Source organism: Penicillium argentinense, assembly GCF_028826775.1.
Source record: "Penicillium argentinense strain IBT 30761 chromosome Unknown utg000010l_segment0_segment0, whole genome shotgun sequence".
NCBI classification, from domain to species: Eukaryota; Fungi; Ascomycota; class Eurotiomycetes; order Eurotiales; family Aspergillaceae; genus Penicillium; species Penicillium argentinense.
Window position 1 is genome coordinate 2,283,964 of NW_026622669.1, and position 24,338 is coordinate 2,308,301.

General features: G+C 51.0%; 8 protein-coding genes across 8 annotated transcripts; 4 read left to right on the forward strand and 4 right to left on the reverse strand.

Annotated features, from left to right (window-relative positions):
- Window positions 1-244: 244 nt before the first annotated feature.
- On the forward strand, window positions 245-1,471 carry N7532_010530 (fumarylacetoacetate hydrolase family protein; the record flags this gene model as incomplete). The annotated part of the gene is made up of 6 exons (XM_056623021.1): window positions 245-319; window positions 390-468; window positions 530-746; window positions 806-1,046; window positions 1,098-1,259; window positions 1,313-1,471. The coding sequence occupies 6 exons, from the start codon at window positions 245-247 to the stop codon at window positions 1,469-1,471; spliced, it is 933 nt and encodes a 310-aa protein (XP_056470437.1).
- A 170-nt stretch (window positions 1,472-1,641) lies between these two features.
- Window positions 1,642-3,407, reverse strand: N7532_010531 (uncharacterized protein; the record flags this gene model as incomplete). Its single annotated transcript, XM_056623022.1, has 4 exons — window positions 1,642-1,844; window positions 1,900-2,477; window positions 2,534-2,733; window positions 2,784-3,407. 4 exons carry the CDS (start codon window positions 3,405-3,407, stop codon window positions 1,642-1,644), a joined length of 1,605 nt encoding a protein of 534 aa, XP_056470438.1.
- A 1,462-nt stretch (window positions 3,408-4,869) lies between these two features.
- Window positions 4,870-6,856, reverse strand: N7532_010532 (Zn(II)2Cys6 transcription factor; the record flags this gene model as incomplete). The annotated part of the gene is made up of 2 exons (XM_056623023.1): window positions 4,870-6,669; window positions 6,746-6,856. 2 exons carry the CDS (start codon window positions 6,854-6,856, stop codon window positions 4,870-4,872), a joined length of 1,911 nt encoding a protein of 636 aa, XP_056470439.1.
- A 182-nt stretch (window positions 6,857-7,038) lies between these two features.
- Window positions 7,039-7,242, reverse strand: N7532_010533 (uncharacterized protein; the record flags this gene model as incomplete). Its single annotated transcript, XM_056623024.1, has 1 exon — window positions 7,039-7,242. One exon carries the CDS (start codon window positions 7,240-7,242, stop codon window positions 7,039-7,041), a length of 204 nt encoding a protein of 67 aa, XP_056470440.1.
- Window positions 7,243-9,377: 2,135 nt separating this feature from the next.
- On the forward strand, window positions 9,378-11,302 carry N7532_010534 (uncharacterized protein; the record flags this gene model as incomplete). Its single annotated transcript, XM_056623025.1, has 3 exons — window positions 9,378-10,502; window positions 10,561-11,174; window positions 11,236-11,302. 3 exons carry the CDS (start codon window positions 9,378-9,380, stop codon window positions 11,300-11,302), a joined length of 1,806 nt encoding a protein of 601 aa, XP_056470441.1.
- Window positions 11,303-18,048: 6,746 nt separating this feature from the next.
- On the reverse strand, window positions 18,049-19,535 carry N7532_010535 (Zn(II)2Cys6 transcription factor; the record flags this gene model as incomplete). Its single annotated transcript, XM_056623026.1, has 2 exons — window positions 18,049-18,834; window positions 18,888-19,535. 2 exons carry the CDS (start codon window positions 19,533-19,535, stop codon window positions 18,049-18,051), a joined length of 1,434 nt encoding a protein of 477 aa, XP_056470442.1.
- Window positions 19,536-20,405: 870 nt separating this feature from the next.
- Window positions 20,406-21,443, forward strand: N7532_010536 (proline racemase family protein; the record flags this gene model as incomplete). Its single annotated transcript, XM_056623027.1, has 1 exon — window positions 20,406-21,443. One exon carries the CDS (start codon window positions 20,406-20,408, stop codon window positions 21,441-21,443), a length of 1,038 nt encoding a protein of 345 aa, XP_056470443.1.
- Window positions 21,444-21,861: 418 nt separating this feature from the next.
- N7532_010537 (MFS general substrate transporter) lies at window positions 21,862-23,831 on the forward strand (the record flags this gene model as incomplete). Its single annotated transcript, XM_056623028.1, has 10 exons — window positions 21,862-22,137; window positions 22,184-22,226; window positions 22,277-22,440; window positions 22,490-22,684; window positions 22,738-22,913; window positions 22,966-23,043; window positions 23,093-23,299; window positions 23,353-23,420; window positions 23,469-23,564; window positions 23,611-23,831. The coding sequence occupies 10 exons, from the start codon at window positions 21,862-21,864 to the stop codon at window positions 23,829-23,831; spliced, it is 1,524 nt and encodes a 507-aa protein (XP_056470444.1).
- Window positions 23,832-24,338: the final 507 nt, after the last annotated feature.

A 24,338-nucleotide genomic window follows, 5' to 3' on the forward strand; every position in this document is an offset into this window, starting at 1 on the left:
TGAAGAGTTTCTTACCCCAGAATCATCGCAGACAAGCTCGGCCCAAGTCCGCCGACAACTGGAGTCTTTCCCCGCGTTCCACCTCTTGGCATCGGCAAATTACACCCGCAGCCCCTTATCTGGAGCAATTTCCCGACGCAATTACCGACACCCCATTCGCGTTGGGGTCGCTGATAGCCGTTTTAAGAGTGTCTACTGGTCACACTGAAAATGCTTTCTGAAACTTACAGCATTGCAGTGAATTATGGCTATTTCGAACGGGTCGTATAAGAATGAGAAGATTACCAATGGTGGCGCTGGGACGGGGTTGGGATCTCCTGTAAGTCAGTCTTGCTCATGGCTATGTTACCTACACGATAAGGTAACGACTAAACAGATGTTTTTGATAGGTCTGGAAGCGATGGGTTCGTTTCAGGAGTACAGATGGAAAGATTTACGGCGGCGAGCCCGTCGACTCGGAGATCGATGGTAAGCATCTTGATATTTGACATTTGAAACGCGAGAGTAAACTAACACCCCATGATGATAGTGGGCCTCGCAATCGCAAATAAGGAAGAAATCCTCGTCAAGACCGTAGAGGGATCCTCAGCCCTAAACCACACAGCCCAATTCAACGGAGAACAAAAACCCATCACCGAACTCCTATCCCCCATCTCCCAAAGCGAAGCAGGGGCGATTCGATGCATCGGTCTGAACTATAAAGAGCACGCGGCTGAGATGAAATTGGCTCTTCCGAGTACCCCGACGTGAGACCCAACTCCAGAATAGACTCTGCGATGTGTGTGCGTATGCTAATGCATCGAAGCATCTTCCTCAAGGCGGATACATCCCTCGCCTCCGCCGCCGCGCCCATTACCCTCCCCTCGAACGTGTCCGAAGCCGAAGCCGACTACGAGGTTGAGCTCGCTATTATCATTGGAAAACTCTGCAAAAATGTTGATGTCTGTGAGGCTGGGGGGTATATATTGGGTTATGCGGTTGCTAATGATGTTACTGCCCGGCAACATCAGGAGAGGACTTCGCAGTGGTCTTATGCGAAGGGAATGGTGAGTTTGCATTTCGTCACAGATGTAGTGGAAACAAACTAATGATACCAGGATGGATTCTGCCCACTAGGACCATGCATCGTCTCAAAAGAAAGCATCCCGAATCCAGCCGATCTGAACCTCCGGACGTCATTGAATGGAAAGATGATGCAGAATGGGTATGCGGATGATATGATCTTTAGCATTCCGGAGATTGTATCTCATTTGTCACAGGTAATATAAATGTGAAGACATTCTTTTCAGTTTGAATACTTATAATTTGACAGGGCCACACCCTCCGTCCAGGAACGGTAATTATCACCGGCACGCCATGCGGGATCGGCGTTTCGCAGAGTCCGCCTCGCTTTCTGCAGCCGGGTGATGAGTTGCGCGTTAGTATAACCCATGGGCTTGGGACTCAGGTTTGTGAGATTGTGAGGGATTGAACTCGTGTTATTGCAAAAAAGAATCATAAAGAATGTTATCTTAGGGTAGTCTGATCTTGAATAGAGTACAGATATATTGAAGGTCCTGACAATACCCACTGTACAGTATAGATGGATAAGCAAGACTTCAAGATAAACGCAAAAAGAAAAGTACCTCGCAAGCCGAAAAATCACGCAGCGGAGAGACGAAGATCAATCACGGCTTCATCAGCCGTCGGCGGTCCAACGTACTTCTCCCTCCCCCAGACCCAGTACCAGAACGTCGCGATGAGGATAAACGCGACGAAGACGACGGGGGCGTAGTTGACCGTCTCCGCGGTGACAGGGAGGTAGGAGGGCATGCAGAATAGGGGGACGGCGAGTAAACTCCAAGCTATTGCCACAAATTTATCAGTACCGTAAACATATCAAGGGGAGTTTGGACTTACCCAACGCAACAACATTACAAAAAACTCCCACCTTCCCCAAGTTAAACTGTCCATTCCTAATATGCTTCCTCCCACCCAAAAACGAAACCGCAATAGGACAAGCATAACTAACCGTCAACGTAATAACGCCTACACCCGAAAACGCATTGAACGCAGTAGTAGACCCGAAATAAATTAGCCCCAGCGCAATCTCAATAACCATCCCCAACATCATAGCATTGAAAGGCAGCCCAAGCGACTGATTAACGACCTTCCAGTGCTTCGAGAAGGGGATGCCGCCGTCACGGGCAAAGGCCCAGACGGATCGGGAGACAGCTGTCGTACAGCCGATGCCGCAGAGTAAAGCCAGGACGGCGAGGGGCATGAGCAGGAGGAATGCGCCGGTGGAGTTTCCGACTGCGTTTTTGATTATCGTTGGAACGGGTTGGCCTGAGACTAGGGCGATGAGGTCTGACGAGTCGTGCAAAACGAAGACTAGGGGGATTAGGAAGAGAAGGCCCGCTAGTGTGTTTAGGATTATTGTGCCGACTATTGCGCGGGGGACTTGGAGGGATGGGTTTTGGACTTCTTCGCACATTCTGCTTTTGTTAGATTGAGTCTTGTGGAGGGAGGGTTAGGGGTAAAGAGGACGCACGAGATTACCATGCCCGTGGAAGAGGTGGCGTATGCAGCTTGTAAGAGTCCGACACAGAATGACCAGCCGACTGGCCAGCCTGATTGCGGCTCGAAGCGGCCGAAGACGTATGCGCCGCTATTCCGGCCGCCTTTGGCAAGGACTAAGACGCAGACGACGATTGCCAGAAGGCCTGCTAGAGTCCAGAAGATGGCGAATGTCTTTGACGGTAATTAGCAAAGAACGGGGAGCGGGGGAAGGATATACGCACATCAAGCCAGGGCAACCACTTATTCCCCAGCGACGAAACAGCATTACACAAAAGCGTAATACCCAAAAAAATCAAAAAAGTCTGATAAGTAGTCGCCTCAAAGATTCCCACACCGGGCTCGACCTCAAAAACATTAACACAAGCAATAATAAACTGCGTGGACCCGAAGTTCACAGCGAGCGTAATCATAATATTGCCCACAACATAGCTCCACCCACAAATCCACGCAACAATCCGCTGACAGTACTGCGGCGAGAGCATGAAAGCCTGGTAATACACCCCACCGGCCGTGGGATAGACGGAGGTAATCTCACCCAGCGAGACGGCCACGCACAGAATAATCAGCGAGACGATCAGCCATCCCCAGATTATATTTACCGGGCCGCCGCCGACGAGCGGGTAGAAGAATGTTGTTGCGAGGCCGTAGGGGATGGAGGCTAGCACGAAGGACATGAATGCTACCTGCAGCGTTGAGCGGTTGCGTGTCAGTTCGGGCTCATAGCCTAGTGCTTCGAGGAGGCCGTTTGCGGCTGCCGGCTCGGTGTCTAGGCTATGCTCGTTCATGTATTTCGCATTATTGTCGGAGGACCGCTTCGGACCGGAGAATAACTTGGCTTCGTCCATGGCGCACCCACTTCGCAAGTCGTCAGGCTGGTGTTAATGATGGACGTGCTGTGCGACGTGTGTCGGACGTTGCAATGCAGACTCGGGCCCTTGCACATGGCGGGCTTATTATATATGAGAGACCGGGGAAACTCTGTTCGAACGCTTGGGAAAAGCGGGAGATAAGCAAATGAGCGTGTCGTGTGCTTTTACCCCGCATAATTCGCGGTAGCGTGGAATTGGGACCCTCTTTTGCAGTGGGCCAGTGGGGCGGTGTTGACGGGGGCGCAATTGAAGCCATGAAATAGGCCGAGGCGGCCTATCACTCGACTGCTATTGGTGGTGCGCGGGCGGAGAAGTACCGAACTTTACGTAGATTACGAGATCCGTTGAAAAAGCGAGGGAAATTATTGCTACTTAGAGAGGGCTCAATTGGAGATAGTCAGAGGCTCATTTCCACCTGGCTCTGTTGTATTGTCATCTACTGGCATACTGTAAGGTAGACATGGTGCTCCACGTGGTGGACAAGGTCGTCTCCACCTGCATAGCGCCCGGCGGGAGCGACGCCCCTAACATGAGATAGACGATGCCTAAGATAGCATTTCTAGTTAGGATAGCTCTTCCTATCAACTCTTACGTTAGATGCCCGATTCTTCTATACGTAGTCGCCACCTCTTTGACAATTGGCCAACAAGAGACCTACACTAGGCGCGAAGGGTTCTATCCTGATTCTGAGGGCGATGGGATGAAAGGAATCCCACCAGGTTTGGAAAAAAAACCCTAACTACCCTTCAACCAAAAAAAATAAAGAAAAAACTCACATTTCAGACATGCTGTCTCAAATTAACTTCAAAATTGCACAAGAATCCACCAAATGTAGCCTCTACATATGGAAATCAAGGTAGGTAACTTTCCGACCCCCTACCCAAACACCCAATCAACCACCTCACAAGTCCTCACACACGAGCGCGGCTACGCTACTGCAGGGCGGCAACGCTAATCTCAAATAGATGCATCAAAAGGTTCAGGGGGTGATTCTAGCAATCAGATTCAAGATTAGCAGTCCGGTACACGCTAGTATCAGGGTAAAAGTCATCGATAAGCTTCGTGGGGACTCGGGGATGATCTGGGAATCGTCGATACAGGCATGGCTTACCTTCCTACAATAAGAGGTGTCTAGGTAGATGGTGGTGCGATAAGAATCAGGAGATGTGGATCGTGGGCCCCTAAGCTGGGTAGCTGGCCCGTGCTTGGTTGATGATGTCACTAGACCCAGTATATGTACACTACCCTACTAGTTAACAACATTATGAGGGTGCCTTGGGGGGTACTAATATGCGATTGATTTAGCTAAAGGAACTCAGATAGGACACATAGTTATTGAGTATTAATTTCCAGGTATTCACAATTTCTATCAAATACCCAACACCAACCATGCAACCAACGCACATGCTACCAAAACCACAATGCTTGCACAGCAACTCTACCCCATAATAGTCTCCAACCCCCTCTCAATCATAACATCAAGCCAATAATCCTGCACCCCCTCATCAGCTCTCTCCCACGTCATCCTCACAACATCCGAAATCCTCTGCATGCGCAGCTTCGGCAAAATCAAGCCCAGCTCACTCAACCACAAACTAACCCTCCTCCTCGCCTGCGCAATTTCGACGTCAAGTGTATTCAAACTCGCGATCGCGTTCGCCGCCGGCCCGAAGAGCGAGTCGTTTGAGAAAATTAGGTCGCTGGATATACAGGCTAGCACGATGGGGTGCATGCAGCGTGTACCCGATGTGGTTGGAATTTGGTCGAGGAGTGAGACGATGTGGAGGGCTAGGATGCGGCGGGTTACCTCTGAAGAGGGGAAGGTGATATTGACTGAGGAGGTGGAAGAGAAGAGGACTGAGAAGAGGGGGGGTATGTCCTGCCCAGGGCTTTGGGAGAGGCGGATTCGTTCGTCTAGGATGTCCGGGAAGACATGGTAGATTTGGAGTAGGGAGGCGCAGCGGTATGCCTCTGCGAGGGTGATGAAGTGGGAAGGGGGTGTATCTGTGTCGCCGATATCGACCGGGCCACAGTAGGACGAGAAGCCTGTGAAGAGCATATCTTCTTCTAGACGCTCGGCCTTCTGTCGGAGGTCAACTTCTTCCATTAAGAAGGCAAAGTCGAAGGTAGTGGGGTCTGGCTCGCCGACGCAGGTGCGGTAGAGGATGCGGGCAGCGCGGACGACGCGGGCTGTCTGGTAGAAGAGGCTGAGGGATTTGGAGAAGGGGCCTGTCCAGGGGTGGGGGAGGGCTTGGCCGTCGACGAGGTAGACGGATGTTTCTGGTTCCGGCGCTTCCAGGACGCTTTCTTCTGTGAGGAGGAGGGAGTCTTCGGCGACGAAGGCGGCGAGCATGTTCCAGTACAACAGGCATTGCTGAAAGAGCGGGTATTGCTTTGCGAAAGTGGAGTTTGCGTCCTGGCAGAGTTGTTGTTGCTTTGTCAGGTGGTCTTTTGCTTCTTTGAGGTATTCTAGGCCCAGATCGCCAGCGTCGTGCCAGGCGGTTGTCATTCCGATCATTAGGAGAGCGAGGAAGTACTCGTCGTCTTGATTATCCCGGTGCAGGGAGCCGACACGCGGGTTGTTGCGCAGGCAGGCGATTGCTTGTTGTTGGGTTTGTATGCCGATTGTTTTCATTCCTGGGAAGTCGTTTGCTAGGGAGGCGGCTGCCATGCTTTGGATGGTGTAGTAGATGGCTGCGTTGCGGCTCCAGAGACGACTGACGATGATTCGGAATGGGTTGAGCGGGGAGTCGAATGATGACCAGGACTTGCAGACGTAGTCGAAGTAGTACTGAACCAGAATGGCGGGCATATGAATGAGGAATGACGGGACGGGTGAGGTCGCGAGTCTGCGATGCAGCACCGACAAGCTATCCGAATGCGTCGCAGGCTTGTTGATGGACAGATCGCTCAATATAGGATCTAATTTGGAGGTGGCTCTGATCGAAGGGTCGATTTCCGGCAGCTCATCGAATAATGTCGAGCTGGCTTCATCCCACAAACTCTGCAGGTTCTTGCTGTGCACTACCTCTTCCTCTTGGCTCTCGGGCGTGGTGGTAATCTGCTCCTGCCCGAACGAGTCGTCCAGCTGCACGGAGAAGGAATTTGTCTGCCCGCCATAATTGTCCTCTTCTTTGAAGACGTATCGCCATTCGAGCGGTTTCTTTTGATAGCCAGGGCAGTCGAGGCCTTTTTTGGTGCACTCCTGACAGCTCGGCTTGGTCTCATCACATCTGCGCTGAGAGGTGTGTCAGATTCGAGCGTGATAGAGCACTTCAGAAAGATAAGGAGTGCCACGATCTACTTCGACTTACTCGCCGCTGCTTGCACCGCTGACAACCACCCTTGGACTTGGGGCGACACCGATTGGGGTTCTTCTGCCGTTTCTGTCGCGCGATCGCGACTTCAGAGGTAGATTGATGCATTCGACCCGGCGATCGAATCTCTAACTGGAATACCCAGTATGGGCGGGGACCCGGTAATCGAGCATAAATAAAAATAAAGCGAGCAGAGCTCCGGCATTCAGGTGATCGGCTCGGCGTCGCGCCGCCGTCTACCCCGCACAACACGCCTTCCTACACAGTCGCACCCGTACTTGGAATTGCTCCTAGTTCCTTCGCAACGAGCAACGAGCAGGCACGTCAGCCAGAAAATACGGGGCAACACCGTCATTGGTGGGGTTGCTTCCATGATCTTTTTCATCGCGCCCCGATGCGTTGTCTCGGGTGTGCCGTGGTCTCTCGGGGTCGCCAGCCGATGCGTGGTGGCGGGTGCCATTGCCAAGAACGGACAGCAAACCCGCCGGGGACATGCTGAAGGACGCCAGTCCACAAATCAGAGTGGTGACATATTCCTCTGCTCGCAGTGCCAATGTCATGCCTGATTATCTACACACCGTTAACCCTTGATGATCCTCTTCAGCGGTGTAGAGAATGGGTTCGTCGCCACGAGATAGCTGTCGCGGCCAGTCGGGTTGGCGAGATACGCGCCACAGGCACCTGACATGGTCACTTGATAACAATGCCAGCTTTGTGTCGCACTCAAGGGAGCAAACTTGTGACAAGATCCTTGCTGTCGCCACTATCGCCAAGCGGTGCTGCAGTACCTTTGGGATATGACTCAACGAGTCTACAACTCGTTGATGGACGAGGATGAACGCATCATGAAAGCATCATGAGTCTCTGTCCAGGTTGCGCCTTGTTCTAGCAACCGTGCGCTCAAGCATGAAGATAGCAGATCTAGAATTTCGACGGTAAGAGGTAAGCAAGTGGCGAGTCTCATGCATGGGTACGCTCATTCGCGATCGATGTTTGTTTACTGGGAACAAAGAGCTCCAGCTTAGCATGGATCTGGTATCCAATGGAAGCCCCCGCATATCCTGAGTAATATTGCAGCCGATGCGAATCTCAAACTTAATTCTGCGGGGGTGATAGGGTCGAGTTGTTTGTTGGGTAGTTGGTACTGAGATTAGCTCCCCAGCGACAGAGAGACGCGCATAAAGAAAAACGAAAGAACGAAAGGTCAGCTTAAGAGAGGACTCGCAAGAATAAATAGCCAGGCTACACTGTGGTATCGAGGGCGTATACCACTGCCTAAACGGGACGGTTAATCCAAGCGTGCTACAGGGGACTATCTCAAGCTCCTGAAACGTCTATCGAGTCCAATATCCCCAGAAATTGCACCATCGATTCAACCTTGTACGATAGCGCAACGGTTCTGTGTACCTATCGCCTTCCATCGCCTGGTTTGGATCGGTTGTCTAGAATGGCAGTCACGCGCGACTGGCAAAGAGCGATGAAGACATGGTTGGAAGAATCTCAACGGCCAGTATCGCAGTCCTCTCCTCGAGCTTTTGCGGTAGCCCTCTACTACAATGTAGCAGCTAGTCACAGTGCCAAGCACTAAGCATCCGGCATGATAAGCCGTATTAGTGCATTGGGGACACAGGCGGGGAGACCGCCACAGCTAGTACTTTCAAGCATTGGGGGTATCACTTGTTTGATCTGGCAGATACGTGGATTCGCCGGTGTGGATAAACCACTGATAGTAGCCAACACAAATATGTATGTAGGTGATTGGTGGCCCAGAATAGATGTGAGTTTATACGAGATTGCGGGGATAAGCAACGGTCTGCCGAGGCTAACTCAATTCTACAATGTATTTCAATGTTATTAGGTTGCCTCATATTCAGTCCAATACAATGAAATTTCAGTCGAAATGGTAATTCCCAGGAACATTTTGTGAGTTCGGTAACATCGCATTCGACACCAGATTGTCATGTTCACACTGCAGCGTCAAGATTGCAAAGGTTGGTCTGTAGGCAACGCTGACAGTGACGCGTGTCGATGGGTCCCCACGCCAATCCTGGCGCGACCTCCGATCGATCCTCAGGGGGTGTGAGGAGATGCCAGCCGAGCGCCAAGGCAGCTGCCCTAAATAACGCGATCGCAGGCAGATGGCAGTGAGGACGCGATGGCGTGGAATTAATTGGAGCCAAGTGAGAGCTTATTTGCTTTGAGATGAGTCTCCCGTCCGATCTATATCCGTGGGGCTTCAGACAATGTAGTGTACCAGTTCGATACCTTCAATGAGGATGAAATGCTGTCGGTCGCAATTTTCGCATTTTCGGGTACGGTTTCACATGAAAATGGACCATTTCTACCCTACATACTATATACCGTATGCTGTTTCAGGACCCTGCATTAGGGTCGGAGCGCGCGTACACTCCGACCTGATCGGGATCGACCCACTACAACCAACCAGCTCGGCGCAACCAGCTCGGCGCAACCTGAACATGCGAAACCAACTGTCGATCCTCACTCCTCCACCGGCCCCCAACGACAGTCGAATTCCCCTCGACTCGACACTCCCTCCTCCTCGCTTCGACCTCTGGCAACGACCGTAATGCCCCACGGATCCCCCCTCTCCGCGCGATAGAGCCTCACAATGCTATCCGCCGTGCGCCGCGCCTGGCTCTGGGCGCAATCCAGCCTGAGAGACGGCCCGCAGTACACCATGCTAGACGGTGCCCGCGAAAAATCCTACTACTACTACACACGCACCTCGCGACGAACCTGGTACATTGCTTGCGCAGGCGCAGCACTCGTCCTTCTCTACTTCGCCGCGGGCGCGCCTCTCCCCGCAACATACCATCGCCCGTTTTTGGCATCCGACGGATACTCCTGTGCGCATCCGGTTACGCGACTAGCCTACGATGCAGAAACGAACTTCAATCAGACGCTCGACCGACAAAGTCAGTCGCTGGAGGATGCGGTGACGGAGTACCAGCGGCGATACGGGATGCCGCCGCCGCCGAATTTCGATAAATGGTATGAGTTTGCGAAGGCGCGGGGGACCGTCTTGATCGACGAGTTTGATACGATCTATCATGCGCTCTTGCCCTTCTGGGGCCTTGCGCCGTCGACGATTAGGGAGCGCGTGCGTGAGGATCTGGGGTTCGATAATCACCAGATGACGATTACTGTCCAGAACGGGAAGGCGAAGCATATTGGGAATTTCCAAGGCGAATTCCAGCGTGATGCGACCATGAAGATCCTCGATATGTGCGCGCAGTGGTTACCGGATATGCACCTGCCCTTCAATATCCACGATGAGCCTCGCATCGTCATCCCGCACGAAGATCTGCACCGGATGGTCGTCGAAGGCAAAGCAGCACAAGCACGACTCCGCGCCAACGCGGAAAGCACAACCTCCTTCTCCAAGACAAAGCTAGAAGAAATCACCCCGGTCCAAAGAACCCGCTTCAACGACATTGAGCTGCAGGAAACATGGCTCTTCTCCCGCCTCTCCTGCCCGCCCGACTCACCCGCCCGCGCACTGGACAACAACGCCAAAGATAACAGTACAACCTGGGCCAGCGCACCCCTCGGCTTCGTCTACAACCAAACCGCCTCAACAGACATGTGTCTCTCCCCATCCCTCCGGCACAAACTCGGCGTATTCGAACGACCAAACGCCTTCAAAATATCCACCGACCTAACCCCCATGTTCTCCATGTCCCGCCCCTCCTCCTTCCAAGACATCGTCATGCCCTCCCCCCTTCTACTACGAGTCCATCGCAGAATTTAACCCCGAGTTGTCGGTCAGCTGGGAAAAATTGACACCCCAGCTGTACTGGCGCGGCTCAACAAAAGGAGGCCACAGCCGCGGCGGCTCGTGGAAATCCCTCCAACGTCAACGCGTCATCGGAAACCTCACACACCCAGAATCACAGCGCCATTTCCTAACCCGCACTCCAAACACCCGCTGCGCCGGCAGGGATTCAGGGTGGGACCTTATCCCCGCCAACGCCTCCCAGTTGAATGCCTACGTAAACACATACTTCACCGGCATCGAAGACTGCGACGAAGATTGCCTGGACGAAGAACTTTACTTCGAAGTCGTGGATAAGGAAAACCAGGATGCAGCGTGGAAATATCGGTACCTTCTCGATATGGACGGACACGCGTACAGTGGGCGGTTTTATGCATTTATGCGCAGTCCCAGCGTGCCGTTTAAACTTACTTTCTTCCGGGAGTGGCATGAGAATGCCCTTTGGCCTTGGGTGCATTATGTCCCGCTCAACAAGGATGCGGACGAGATTCCGGAGTTGTTGCGCTTTTTTGAGGAGGATGTGGAGGGAAGGAGTCTTGCGAGGAGGATCGGGCTTGGGGGGCAGGATTGGGCAGGGAAGGCGTTGAGAAATGAGGATATGGAGGTTTATTTTTTTAGGCTTTTGCTTGAGTATGTCCCCTTCCCCTGGAGGCGCTGGCTTGGAAGTTGCTAACTGATTTACTACCTACAGGTATGCGCGAGTCCAGGATGATGAGCGTGAGAGTTTGGGGTATTATGTGCGGGATAACTTTGTTTGAGTCTTACTGTCGAAGTGGATATGATTGTATAAATATTGCATTGAATATGGATATACGGGATATACCACGCACCTCCTGGCTGCGTAGATATCTGTGCGTCAATAAGCATGTTTCTCGCTGTATATTCCGTGGCATTTGTAATCGTTGCTATGTATGCTCCAGACATATTCGAGCCGAGCTCTCAGAGCCTGATGTAAGCAACAGCCGACCCCGTACTGTCTCCCGGCCTGATTCCACCTTTTCAAGGTTCCCGACGACGACACTTGATCTGTTGACTGGTCGTCCAAAGACCCGCCCATATCTGCATTTGGGTTCCAAGTTATTGCGAGTATATTCCTCACCGCCAAAGCTGAACTTTCCTCGGCCTCGGGTACCACTTGCAGCGTGTCGTCAGACAGGTAGAATCAAAGTCAACCTTGCGGTAATGGTTCGGAATTTTCGACCCATAACGAGGAGCAATAAGCCTGACCTGACCAGACAAAAACACCACCGCATTGCGAATATCCTCGCTCAAGTCTCCCCACCATGGAGAGAACACTGCGTTATCTTAACCTTGCCCCCTCTCTTGCGATAACTGCCAAGTTCAATAGTGACCAGGCTGGCTCTGCGAAGCTGAATGTCTTTTGAGTGAAGCAACATCCAAAACGTTTTTAATTCGCCTTGTTGGAGGTGCTGGGCTGTCTACACAGACTGCGCAGGTGCTTTGCGAGTAGCAGGCAACACATACCTGGATGCCATAGTGAAAGTAAACAAATAAGTGGCAATACATCCCCTCTTCACTGGAATGTTTGCATAAGAGCACGCTAATTTTGCGTTGCCTCATATTGCACTTCGGATCTGCTCTGATCGAGCAGTGCAGGAGTTGCGGAGGGAAAGGAAGTATCTTGGACTTGGTTCGCTGTCGATTTGTCCATCAGGAGAGTTCTGAGTTCCGTTAGTAGTGTTAGAAGAGGAGGGTGGGGCCAGCTTACCTTTTTGGTAAGTTTTCTTGATCCTTGTCTCATTTCTTTATTCTCGCTTCCTAAGATTTTTGCCAAGACACCCTTTGAAGCTTTCTTGATCCTTTCCTCTTCTTCCATCGCAGCCTCTTTCCAAGATTATAGTCAAGGCATCTAGATACACGCTACGTGAATCTGGATGAACATGTCTTGAAATTTTCCTCTTCTCTCATCACTGCCATTTTTTAGGACTCTCTTATCCACAAGGTATCCGGATAAGTGCGTCTTGAACCGTTTCTCTTCTTTGTTCACTGCCTCCTTCCAACATCCATGTCAAGACACCCGGCTAACGCTTTCTTGAATCTTTTCTCTTTCGACTTTTGTCTTCATGGCAGCGTGTTCCTTGGCCGGCTCGGTGACCAGGAAATCCGCTCGTTCCAGTACCAGGATGCGAAACATGTGAAATCCACTCGAAAACGGGCTTGTTTCTCAGCTCGGTGTCGTGAGGTAATCAAGCCACGAAGTGAGCGTCACTTTTTATCCCGGGTTCTTGATACCCTCCGAGGAGTGACGCTGGATATGATGTTCCGGGAGCTTCACTCGACATCATTTTCAACTGTTATTTCCTCTTCTTTGGGACTGGGTTTGTCCTCACTTCGTCTTTATTGACCTACTTTTGCTAGGTCGTGAGTTCTCTCAAATGAGTTCAGCTCGAGGTTTGATATTGACATCTTCTGGGGATATTGAGCATTTCTCATCGGAGTCGCGTTAGTTTAAGGTTTACACTTCCTGTTTCAGATATGCTGAAGCCCGTCAATGTCGCCGCATCCTTTCTTCTTTCGATACTGGCTGTTTTTATGACTAGTACACCGCTCCAAATTGACGTTGGGAGCTATTGCCCTGTCACTCGGTCCATGGGGCTGTCCTTCTCAACTTCGTCTCAAAGAACCATGACATTTTATCCCGAACTACACGAAGGAGGCAATATCCTACAGCCGAGACGACGGACGTGGCCAAAGATACCATCCCTGCACTGCAACCCCGAGCAGATCGAAGCTGTACACAGTTGTGATATCCAAGAAGTGCCCACGGAATCATGCCACTATCGTCCGCCTTGGGGGCCATATGTGGCTTCCTCGGCGCTCTCACTTCGACCTCAGACGAGTGGGTGTTTCTTTTTCTCAAGCAATCCCACCACACGAGGGTGCGGCGGCCGACTGATTTACCTCGAACCAAAGAGAATTCAGGCCATCTGGGGTGTTACGCCTGACAGTGGATCGCGCTTATTTTGGGAAGCGAAGATGAAATGAAAAATGGTCCCGCAACGGTAAGTCTGAGTCCCCAAGCTGAGAGTGAATAAAGACTTGGCTAATAGGACTGAACAGCGTTGTCATCAATCGGCGAGACAAAACGCTTGACGGATACTGGGTGGCGGTGGTGGTGCAACTATGAGCTACGAGCCTGTTAATGATCTGTTCGCTTCCCGTCATTGATGCTTTTTTGGTCTACAGCGGGAGACGATTGACCTACCCCGCTTGTCGAACGGAGACCGGGAAGGTTAAGAAGGACGACTGTTTTGATGTGGAGAGAACCCATCGTCTGCAAAGTGTTCCTTCTCACGCCCGGCTCACAGATTGCTGGGCCTATATCAGCCACAAGCAATGTATTCCAAACAACGGAGGCGAAAAGTGGTTGGCGGTCCACAAACCGTGAAGGACTCAGCCATGGGATCGGTCTAAGTATCTAAGTATTCGGGTCTGAGCGATACGCATTCGCTGTGGGAGCTTCCAAGTGAAGACTCAGCGACTCAGCCATGGCCTCGGTCTAAGAATGCGGGACTAAGTGATGTTCATCCCCTCTGAGAGCTCTCAAGAGGAGGAATGGCTCAAGTTCAGAAATTACTGGACAATATTTCAAGTCTCTCGCAAGGTACTGTTGCACGGAACCTAGTCGGTGAGGCTGTGCTGCTGGTCGTGGGCGGGATGGGATGTACACAGCAGACCTCGCTGAACACAACCTCCCCTCTGGCACGATTCTTATTAATGCCTGACGGCTACTAGAACAAAGAATGTGCCACCAGAGAATGGCCTCAAAGTGTTCGATGGGAGATACATGGATTGCAGCATCAAGAGAGTGGCGAAATCGGCAAAAAATGTTCTTTTCGTTGATTGGACCGCTGCCAGGCTGGTTGCCTTGTTCAATGCGACGATGAACACAGGAGCTGGAATATTCAAAATTAAGAATGAGAATGCGACACTAGAGAAAATTTCAATGTTGTTGTCACATCTTCCTGCCTCAGAGACTGCTGTCGAGGCAATCGAAGTGAGCGCTGAGCGCTCTGGAGTTGGAGGGTCGGAGATACTTCGAACTACGTGCGTCGATAATCGGCGACCGTTTATCGCTATCCCAGTTGGGTGGCCGATGGAAGCATTATTTCATGCTTGGAGTTCTGGATGTCGGCGCTACATGTCCAGAACCTAGTGAAGGCTTGGAAATGTGTGACAATCAAAGCTATGGATGGGGAGATCCAACATCCCTTCAAAGTCATTAGAAGAGGAACACACTGAGTACGACAGGTTGTCAAGGAAATAGCAGATTTTACGCGTCAGGCTGTCTTAGCATCAGGGGTACTGGCAAGTCACGCTATTGATGCATGTTTATAAAGATTGCTTCGTGGTGTTCAAAGAACGCTTCACTGTTCATGATTTGGTCAGCGAATGCCTGGCTGCAAGGTGTCTGGAGTCGAGGAATTCCGTATGGGAGTGAGCTCCAGACTACATATGGGGTATGTTTCCCTTAACCCTCGATCGCAGACACGCAGCACTGCCGCCTTGAGAAGTCGATATGAGCTAACCATACTTGAATAATAGGGATCTGCCAAGATGATCTCACTTCAAAACTCAAAGACATACTTGATATCTTTGAATATCGAGAGAAAAGGATTCAGGGCACAGCATCCATTCTTCCAACGAGTCATGTCTACAGGTAACTTTTTCTGCTCCTGTCTATACCCACTTTTGTACGACTAGCATAACCCTCAATTTCAGTGGGTATACTGTCAAGGTCTGCAGCATGGGTACCCAAATGCTTACATCAAACAAAGCGGATGTAACTACAGACAATTTGTTCTGAGTCAGCCGTACACCGATCCAGATCAGTTCTCTGTTCTAAACGAACATCCTACAAATATGCAGATAACCTCCTTTGTCTGCAAATCGACGAAAATCGGAGAAACTGATTGCAAAATTTTTGATGTCTTAGTTGTGGTCGCACAAACCATGACAATTCAACTGCATGCATCTTTTTTCATCTTTTTAAAAAGTGCTAATCCTGTGGAAAATATTTGTGAGGTTCCTTCCCGGGGGGTTGAAAAGCCTAGGAAACGCCATTAGGCTTGTTCTCGCCCCGACGCATGTTGTTCTACGAGCAGCCCGGACAGTAATAAGTGCAAGTGATCGTGGTAAAGGCCACACCTTGTCGGCAGGGTCAGAAGAACACAGACATATGGCTGGCTCCTGTGAAATGGCGTTTGCTGAAGCAATTCGGAAAGTACTCGCGAAACACCAAAAGAGACTCGACAATGCCAAAAGAAAGTCAGGCTAGCACAATATGTGCTCTTCACCGATGACCCTGCAACTTTTGCGGAATCTGTGGTCCCCGTTATGCCAGTTGCTGCTCCTGCGCTGGTCACTGTCGCCGCGGCCTGCCACGCTTGCCACTCCTAACCATCTCGCCACAACCGGCCGTTGAGTCTGTTAAATGGGAAGAAACATACTTCCCATTGAACTTGTCACTTTCCGAAAAGCCTGTCACAGCCGTTCCGGGGTCAAATCCCATCCCTGCATCTCGAGGCCAGGGCCGAAAGACCGAGGTATGGAGTTCATTCTAGCTTCCATACCTACATCTTAGGTGGTCTGGTAGACTGGCCACAAACAATTTCACAGGGGAGGCCGAACACGTTCACAGCGTCAGATGAGGGACTCCGCATCTACCTCTCAAGATTTTCGAAGAGCCCCATGAAATGGCGTTAGGGGTCATTCGCAATAATTGCGATGAGGACGCCTGTTCATTATAAGCAAGCACCATGCGAAGAATTCCTATGTGTGGCTGAACGAATGGAGGGTTTACATGCTCGAAAGAACCCGATGAGTCTTGGACCGTAATTCCAACGCCAGAGTGCCGCGACTGCAAGTGGCCCTCAATTGTCCTTGAAGTTGGGGTTTCAGAGAGTCAAATGTAAATGTTTAATTACATCACATGCTGCTGAAATACACTAACCGCTTATGCGAGTTCCTGGTAGCCGACAAAGTCGGGATGGTTACTATCCACAAAATCCATTCATGTCATGCGGAACCGGCACCTGAAGTATGTGTGATACTTCCCCGGCCGAAAATGGAGGCCCAAGACGAATTCTGCCTCGCCCCTCCATGAACGCCTTAATTTAGTCCTTCTGACTCCTCATTGCTTCGCATCTATCTGGAATCGAATTATGCTCAGTACTACGAAGACCCAATGCTGTAGGCTCATGAATGTCAGTGAATGAAGAAAGCCGCGGAAGTAATTGCCAGTGAGAAGACACGGTGTGGTTATTATACCCAGTGGGATATTGAATGGACTCTCCGAGTTTGGGCTGTTTGAGCCGTGCGAATTCGTCAGGAGGCGACCGTGAGATTCAATATCACCTGGCGACCGATGCATACGGGGGTGGCATTGGGGGAGTTTTACACCAGACCCAGTCATCCCGTTGGGAGAGATAAAACCCAACACACTCTGTACGATGGGAGGATGACCACGTACCTGCCATACGCCCTCACTGGTGTGGAGGCAAGATACACGGTCACAGAAAAGGAGGCACTAGCAATTAGCCGTTGTCGTCTGTTGGCTTGTCAAGCGATCTTGGTTTCCGACCGTCTGTCACAGATGATTTAGACCTGGAGACCACCTTCGACTATAAAGATTCGACAGCTCAGTTCGCTCACTGACTAATACTCTGCAGGAGTTCGACTTGGATGTGGTTCATGTTCCGGGCAAGACTCAACTATTCCAACGGTTTGTCTCGATATCTTACCACTAGGTCCAGTATATTATCACAAGGCAGCATACGAAATATCTTCTGCGGCATCGCCAGATATACCCTGTATGGGATGAGGCACAAAGAGGCGGACATTCTCGCACACTGAGCAAATCTACTTGAGGCGTCTGCCTCGACATACCTCGCTCGACTTCCAACCATTCTCTCTCATCACCCACTACTTTCTCACCCGACTCTGCGGCTCAATTCCGATCCTACCAACAGCGCGTCAAACGCATTGTCAGAGCCTAATCCAGAATATCTGCAGCCGACCGTGGATACCAAATAGTGCTCCGAATACGTCCCGAGCTTCTAGCCTACGCGTATGCTTTGTGAATCCGGCGAGGTCAATAAGCCACCACAATATAGACTCAACCTGGATCGAAGTGTTTTACCTTGCTATTACTATCCTTCGCCTCTTTAACTAACCCTCGATGCCGGCCTAGACCTACCCCCAAATTTCCGGGTCTTGCTAGCGATGGGCACATCAAGCCAAATCTACCCAATGTTGGCCGACCGCCCATCATACACGCATACGGTGTGCCATGGATCCCCGTATATATAGGGAATATTACGCGATACAAGACAGGCTGAGTCAACTGCTGGCGCCACAGCTATTCCCTGACTACAAGAGCACCTAGACAAGCGTGCTTCGCGTTGGCCACGGGATTGAAATTAAATCTGATGATCATTGTACATTACCTAAGAAAGACATAATAGTTATATACAGCCCAGACCTAACATAACAAAAGCAATTCATTCCGATTCGTAAAAATCCTACTAGCAACATCCACCCCGGGTCCAGCAGCCCACACCTCCTCAAGCTGGTTCAACGCCGTCTCCATAACACCCATTCCAAAAACCCGAACGAGATCACGCAGGTAAGACCGCGCCAGCTCCTTCTGATGCGGATCACGGGCATGAATACCAATAGCAAAAACAGGCCAAGTGGCCGTCGTCGCAATGGGAGATGTAGGTGGTAACCGGGAAAGAAGCGACTCCAACACTCTAAACGCCTGATCGATACAACTCTGCGCGTCATCGGCAAACCGCGAGTCAAGAAGTAGCAGTAGGCTTTGCTGGTAGAGTTCGGCGCATAGGATCAATTCTTGCTGGTCGCTGCGGGGAATCCAATTCGAGATTTGTGCTCGGAGGACATGGTATTGGCTGACCAGATGTGGATTTTGGCCATTTCCGGATTGAGAGTGGGATGATTCTTCCCAGAGCAGGGCAGAGACGCGTGGGACTAGAGTGAAAAGCTCATAAGCGCAGCCGCATAGGACGCCGATTTCAGGACCCGCGGTCGCGGGGGTCGTGGTCCAGGCATTGGGGAGCATAATCGGGGTCGGGGAGCAGTTGGTCGTGAATGATGCGAGGGCGGCATTGTATATGTAGAGCTCCGTAGTGAAAGATACGATACTAGGTTGGGTTGGACTTGCATTTGCATTTTTCACGTAGGCCATTAGATGGTGTGCGCCTCCTAGATGCCTTTGCATAGCCTTCGGATCATTACCCCTTGTCGCCTATACGGAGTCAGTATTCCTACCATGAGGACTGATGTATGGAATGTACCTACCTCTAGAAGATAGAATATTAAAACAACTAGCAGGGCGCGCCATGCAGCATCTACGCTACTGCCTTGCCCGAACGCCGTTGGGAGCGTCAGCCGAAGCTGCTTCAAAGCGCGCGTATAGCTCGACCACGTCAAGGACTGAATGTCCGAACTCAGCTCTGGAAGTCGCTGCATCAGATGAACGCCCGACAGCGCGAGGATGGAATTCATTAACAACTCATCGCCCAGAGCCGCCGGCAAGAGTGTATGAAGGAACGGATTCGCGCTATCTTGAAGACAAGCGAGGCGATTCGCCGTATCTTTGAGATAATGATCCAGCAGCCTCCACGTCTCCGAGCCCGTAATCGCCGAGCCCGGCAGCAAAAAAGACGACGGCGAGGCAGGGATCGTAGCGGGCAAATTGCGACGCGCAGACTCTCTCGAGGCTAGGGCCCACGCGTCTGACGCGGGTACAAGGGTAGCATCGAATGTTTGCGTAGATCCCGATGCCTTGGCTGATGCTCTGCCGGGGGCCCGAGGGCTCGCATTCGGATCTGGCCATTCGCAGCGAAGATCATTGCGCAAGCAGGCTGTGCAGATGGGCTTCACTTCGTCACATTTCTTCTTGCGACGGCGGCAGGAGAAGCAGCCTAGCCGTGATCGGGCCGCCATGATGCGCTGCTCGGATGGACCTCACTCCATTACGAGAGGTGGACTTGTCGCGGTCGACACGGGCGATGGAGATGCCTAGAATATGCCGTTTGTCGTCGTGAAGCAACTGTGATCGGGAAACCGCATTCTTCTGCGATTCCCCGCCAGTGTGGGTCTGACACGTGACCGGTTATGTGAAACGGCATTGCGATTGTTATCTCAACTCCTCCTTCCTGGAGGTAATTGTGGCAGGCACCGAGAGGGCCTGCATTTGCTGCAAGGCAGCGCGCGCCCAGATGAAAAGGAGAAGAGACTAGAGGGGGAAGAGCTGGGTTTTTCTGATAGAGTGTTGTTTCACTTGACTACAGGGATCGACACCGGCATCTGGGCTTGACGACGGCCAATAATGCAGCGGGAATGTCGTTCCGGTCGAGATTACGCTGGGCCTAATTGGCTCTACAAGTGCTGGACCTGGGCTGGACCTGGGGGTTTGCGGAGCAGACGCAAAACACCTGCACTGTTTGCGGGGACGATCACTTGAGCTCGAGCCTGGCCGTGCATATTTAGATTGTGGAGAAGGTATTTCGAAGCGCTTACAGCGCCAGCGGGGACGTTTACCCTGATCAAAAAAGTAAAAATGACGGAAACACTTACCAGATCCACTCTTTGCTTCCCATAGGAGATTGCTGTCCACAGGAGAGGAGTAGCCGGAAAGGGCTTCCGATTGGCGATAGGTTTGTTGTTTGGACGGTTGAGGCCTGGCACAGTCACACCAGCACGAGACGGAAAACTTTAAAGGTCGAGTCAGCCGTTGAACTGACACGACTCTTCCATAAATATACATTATCTACAAACCCTCCAGTCAGGCCATATAGTTTTCGCCATCCCGAAATGCCTATCTCACGCTCTTTAACCGTCGTCGGATGCCATGCCGAAGGCGAAGTGGGCGACGTGATCACCGGCGGAGTCCTAGACGTCCCCGGTAAGACTATGTTCGACAAACTCGTTCATTTTGAAACGAAGAAAGACAGCTTGCGACAACTCCTTCTCAACGAGCCTCGAGGGAGAGCAGCAGTCAACACCAACTTGGTCCTCCCGCCCTGCGATCCACGCGCAGACGCCGGCTTCCTGATTATGGAAAGCGAGGAGTACGCCCCCATGTCTGGGTCCAACACGATCTGCACAACGACAGTACTCCTCGAGACTGGGATGATTCCCATGAAAGAACCGATCACCGAAGTAACCTTGGATACCGCTGCCGGGCTGGTAAAAGTGATAGCGGAATGCGAAGCCGGGAAATGTAAGAGCGTGGAGTTCGACAACGTGCCCTCGTTTGTCTTGGAACTAGATTTCAAAGTAGTGGTTCCTGGAATCGGAGAGGTGGTTGTGGATATTGCCTACGGAGGCATGATGTATGTGCTGGTCGATGCTGCGTCGTTGGGTCTGGCAGTCGATAATCAGCAGTCTCGTCAGCTGGTCGAGGTTGGGGAACGTATCAAACGGGCAACCGAGGCAGCCTATGTCCCTATCCACCCTGAGAACCCAGGTATCACAGGCTTCAGCGTGATAGCTTTCACTGAACCTTTGAAGAAGGAAGATGGATGCCAGGTGGCTGCGAATGCCGTTGTGGTCTCGCCGGGACGGTTCGATCGCAGTCCGTGTGGCACTGGGACATCTGCGCGTCTTGCAGTGCTACATGCCCGCGGTGAAATCAAAGAAGGGGAAATCTTCAAGCATCGGAGTATTATTGGCACGGAGTTTGTTAGTCGCATTCGTGGTCTGACGACCGTTGGGAAATATCCGGCCGTTTTGCCGACTGTCAAAGGGCGTGCGTGGATTACCAGCTACAAACAGGTTGTTCTCGACTCGACAGATCCTTTCCCTGAAGGGTTTCGTGTGGGCGATCAGTGGCATATCGCCCCGAACTAGGTGTGATACTGTGAAAATAAATTATTTTTCTTGATCGCTCGTGGGAGCAAGCTTCGGTGCAAATATCAATATTCCCTGTGCTCAGTCAGCAACCTCTAGTAATTCCTAGGAAGACACAACGAATAACGAATGGCAAATGAAAAAGCGACCGGAAACAATCCCGATCTCTAGCCAAAACATAACCAGTTTGATCTACGACCAGGCCAGCTTACAAACAAGACGAAGGCACTTTTCCGAGCCGATGCCAAGCAGATCGCCAGCCAACCCCGCAGTTTCACCCCGGATATCGCCCAGTCCTGAGTACAAAACAGTCAAGAAGCCAAGCCCTTGGCCAGTCTTGGACACAATCCATTACTCAATCTTCCCAAACCGGCCAGAGTACACGAAAGCAAAACTTGGCGCCGCTTTTTACCTCGACATGTCTGGGCCGAAGGGGACAGTCGTGGACCATGTGGAGCACACCGCTAACAAAGACGCGACGGGTCAGGTCGGCCGGATGCCGACTTTCCTGCTGAGTTTGACCGAAGAGGAAAGAGTACAGATGGAAAAGAAGTTGGTGAGGAAGATTGATGCTCGGCTTTTGATCATGATTGTTGTCATGTATATTCTGAATTATTTGGATCGCAATAATATCGCGTCTGCGAAGCTTGCTGGGCTTGATATGGATCTTAATTTGAAGGGGGATCAGTATCAGGTGAGTCGTTTACAGTGATGGTGGGAAAACAAGCTAATGGGTTCAGACTACTGTCAGTATTTTGTTTGTTGGATATCTGTTGATGCAAGGTTTGATCTACCACCAGAAATCTAAAAAGTTCCGTTACTAAATGGCTCAGTCCCGTCGAATATGATCCTGAACAAGTTCGGAAAACCGTCAATCTACTTACCCGGATGTATGTTCGCATGGGGTATCATCTCTTCGGCTACGGCTGCCACGACAAACTTCGCAGGACTCCTAGCTTGTCGATTCTTTCTTGGATTTGTTGAGGCGGCATATTTTGTGAGCAGCCTTTCTCGTTCTTACTTTATACAGCACTGATAATTCAAAGCCGGGATGCCTTTATTTACTCTCAGCATGGTACACACGCAAGGAGCTCGGGAAGAGAACTGCCCTCTTGTACTCGGGCTCCCTCCTGTCGGGAGCTTTCTCCGGGTTGATTGCAGCGGGAATCACGAACGGGCTGGCCGGAGCTCGAGGGATCGCTGCGTGGAGGTGGCTGTTTATCATCGAAGGAGCCATCACTGTAAGAGCAGTTGCAATCTCCACCAGTCGGCAAAGCAATTAACGCAAAAGCAGGTCTTCGTCGCTCTGATATCCATTTTCATCATTCCAGATCTCCCACGAACAACCGCCTGGCTCAGCGAGCAAGAAAAGGAGCTAGCTGCCTGGAGACTAGAAGCCGATATTGGCGAAGACGACTGGGTTGACAGCCAGCATCAATCCATGTTCCATGGCGCGAAGCTTGCATTTAAGTGAGCAAGGCATTCTCCGCAGAATATTCATGTGACTAACATTCTCGGGAAGGGATTATAAGACATGGCTCCTTCTCGGGGCGATCTACGGCTGCACTTCTGCAGGAGCCGTCACGACCTTCTTCCCAATGTAAGTTTCCAGCCAAAAGTATCTGCCACAATGCTAATGTTAGATATAGTGTCATGTCGGGTCTGGGAAAGAGCAGTGTCGTTACGCTCCTCCTAACTACACCTCCGTACCTAATCGGAACAATTGTTGTCTTAATAAATGCGTGGCATGCCGACAAGACCGGCGAGCGATATCTCCACATCGCATTACCGCCAATTATTGCGATCGTTGCCTTCATCATCGCATTGGCAAATACTTCATTCGCGGCTCAATATGTGTAAGTAAACTAGTTTCGAAACTCGGACGAATGTCTCATCTAATCTGATTCAGCGCGATGTGCCTCATGATCGGCGGAATATACGCAGGATATGTCGTACTACTAGGCTACGTCTCAAACGGTAAGACAAGCCAGCATCTCCACAATACAGACACTAACTACTCTCCAGTACTCCCCCGCCCAGCCTCTAAACGAGCCGCAGCACTAGCCCTCATTAACTGCCTAAGTAACGTCTGCCAGATCTACACACCATACCTCTACCCCGGTGAGTTCGAACCCAACCTTGAAAAGAACCAAACTGACAGCCGCAGACTCCGCAAGCCCGAGATTCGTCGCTGCTTTCTCACATAACCTCACACTATGCGCTGTGACGATAATTTTCGCGACTATCATCCGGATCGTGCTTGGTCGCTTGAATAAGCAGTTGGATCATGAGGAGGGGTTGGATATTGATACGAGCGGAGCACAGGAGAATGAGGAGCACGGGCTTCCTGGACGGGCTGTTACGCAGGGTTTCCGATTCCTGTTGTAGGACTTTGCTATAGATGTTTGGAGATTAAAATGTTCTTTTTCAATAATCAGATGGAATCGTCATCCGATTTAGGGTGAACGCCGCGCCGGCATCCCGGTGTTTGGTACCCACTCGATCGACGCTCTTAACTTGGTTGCCGGTAGTTACTGACAAATCTTGTTTATATCTGTAAATATGTAGGCTAAGTCTTTCTTGCTAATTCACATTGAGGTTGCAGAAATTCTTAATACTAGCAATTGTCTCCGTTCGGATGAATTCGTAAGCTCTTCAGTCTTACTTTTCGAAGCATATGCCTGAATACATAAAGATCAGGACATGGATTTCAAAAAGCTTATATATATATAGCAACTACCTTTGAAGAAGTGTAATTATCCTCGAATGATCCTGAGACCAGTTGACATTTTACCATTCGCCCAGAGCCCCTTCGACATCTCTACCACCAAAATGGACCTATCACCCCTCCACATCGTCCACAGCGTCACTCCCTCCCTGACCTTTCAGGTATCT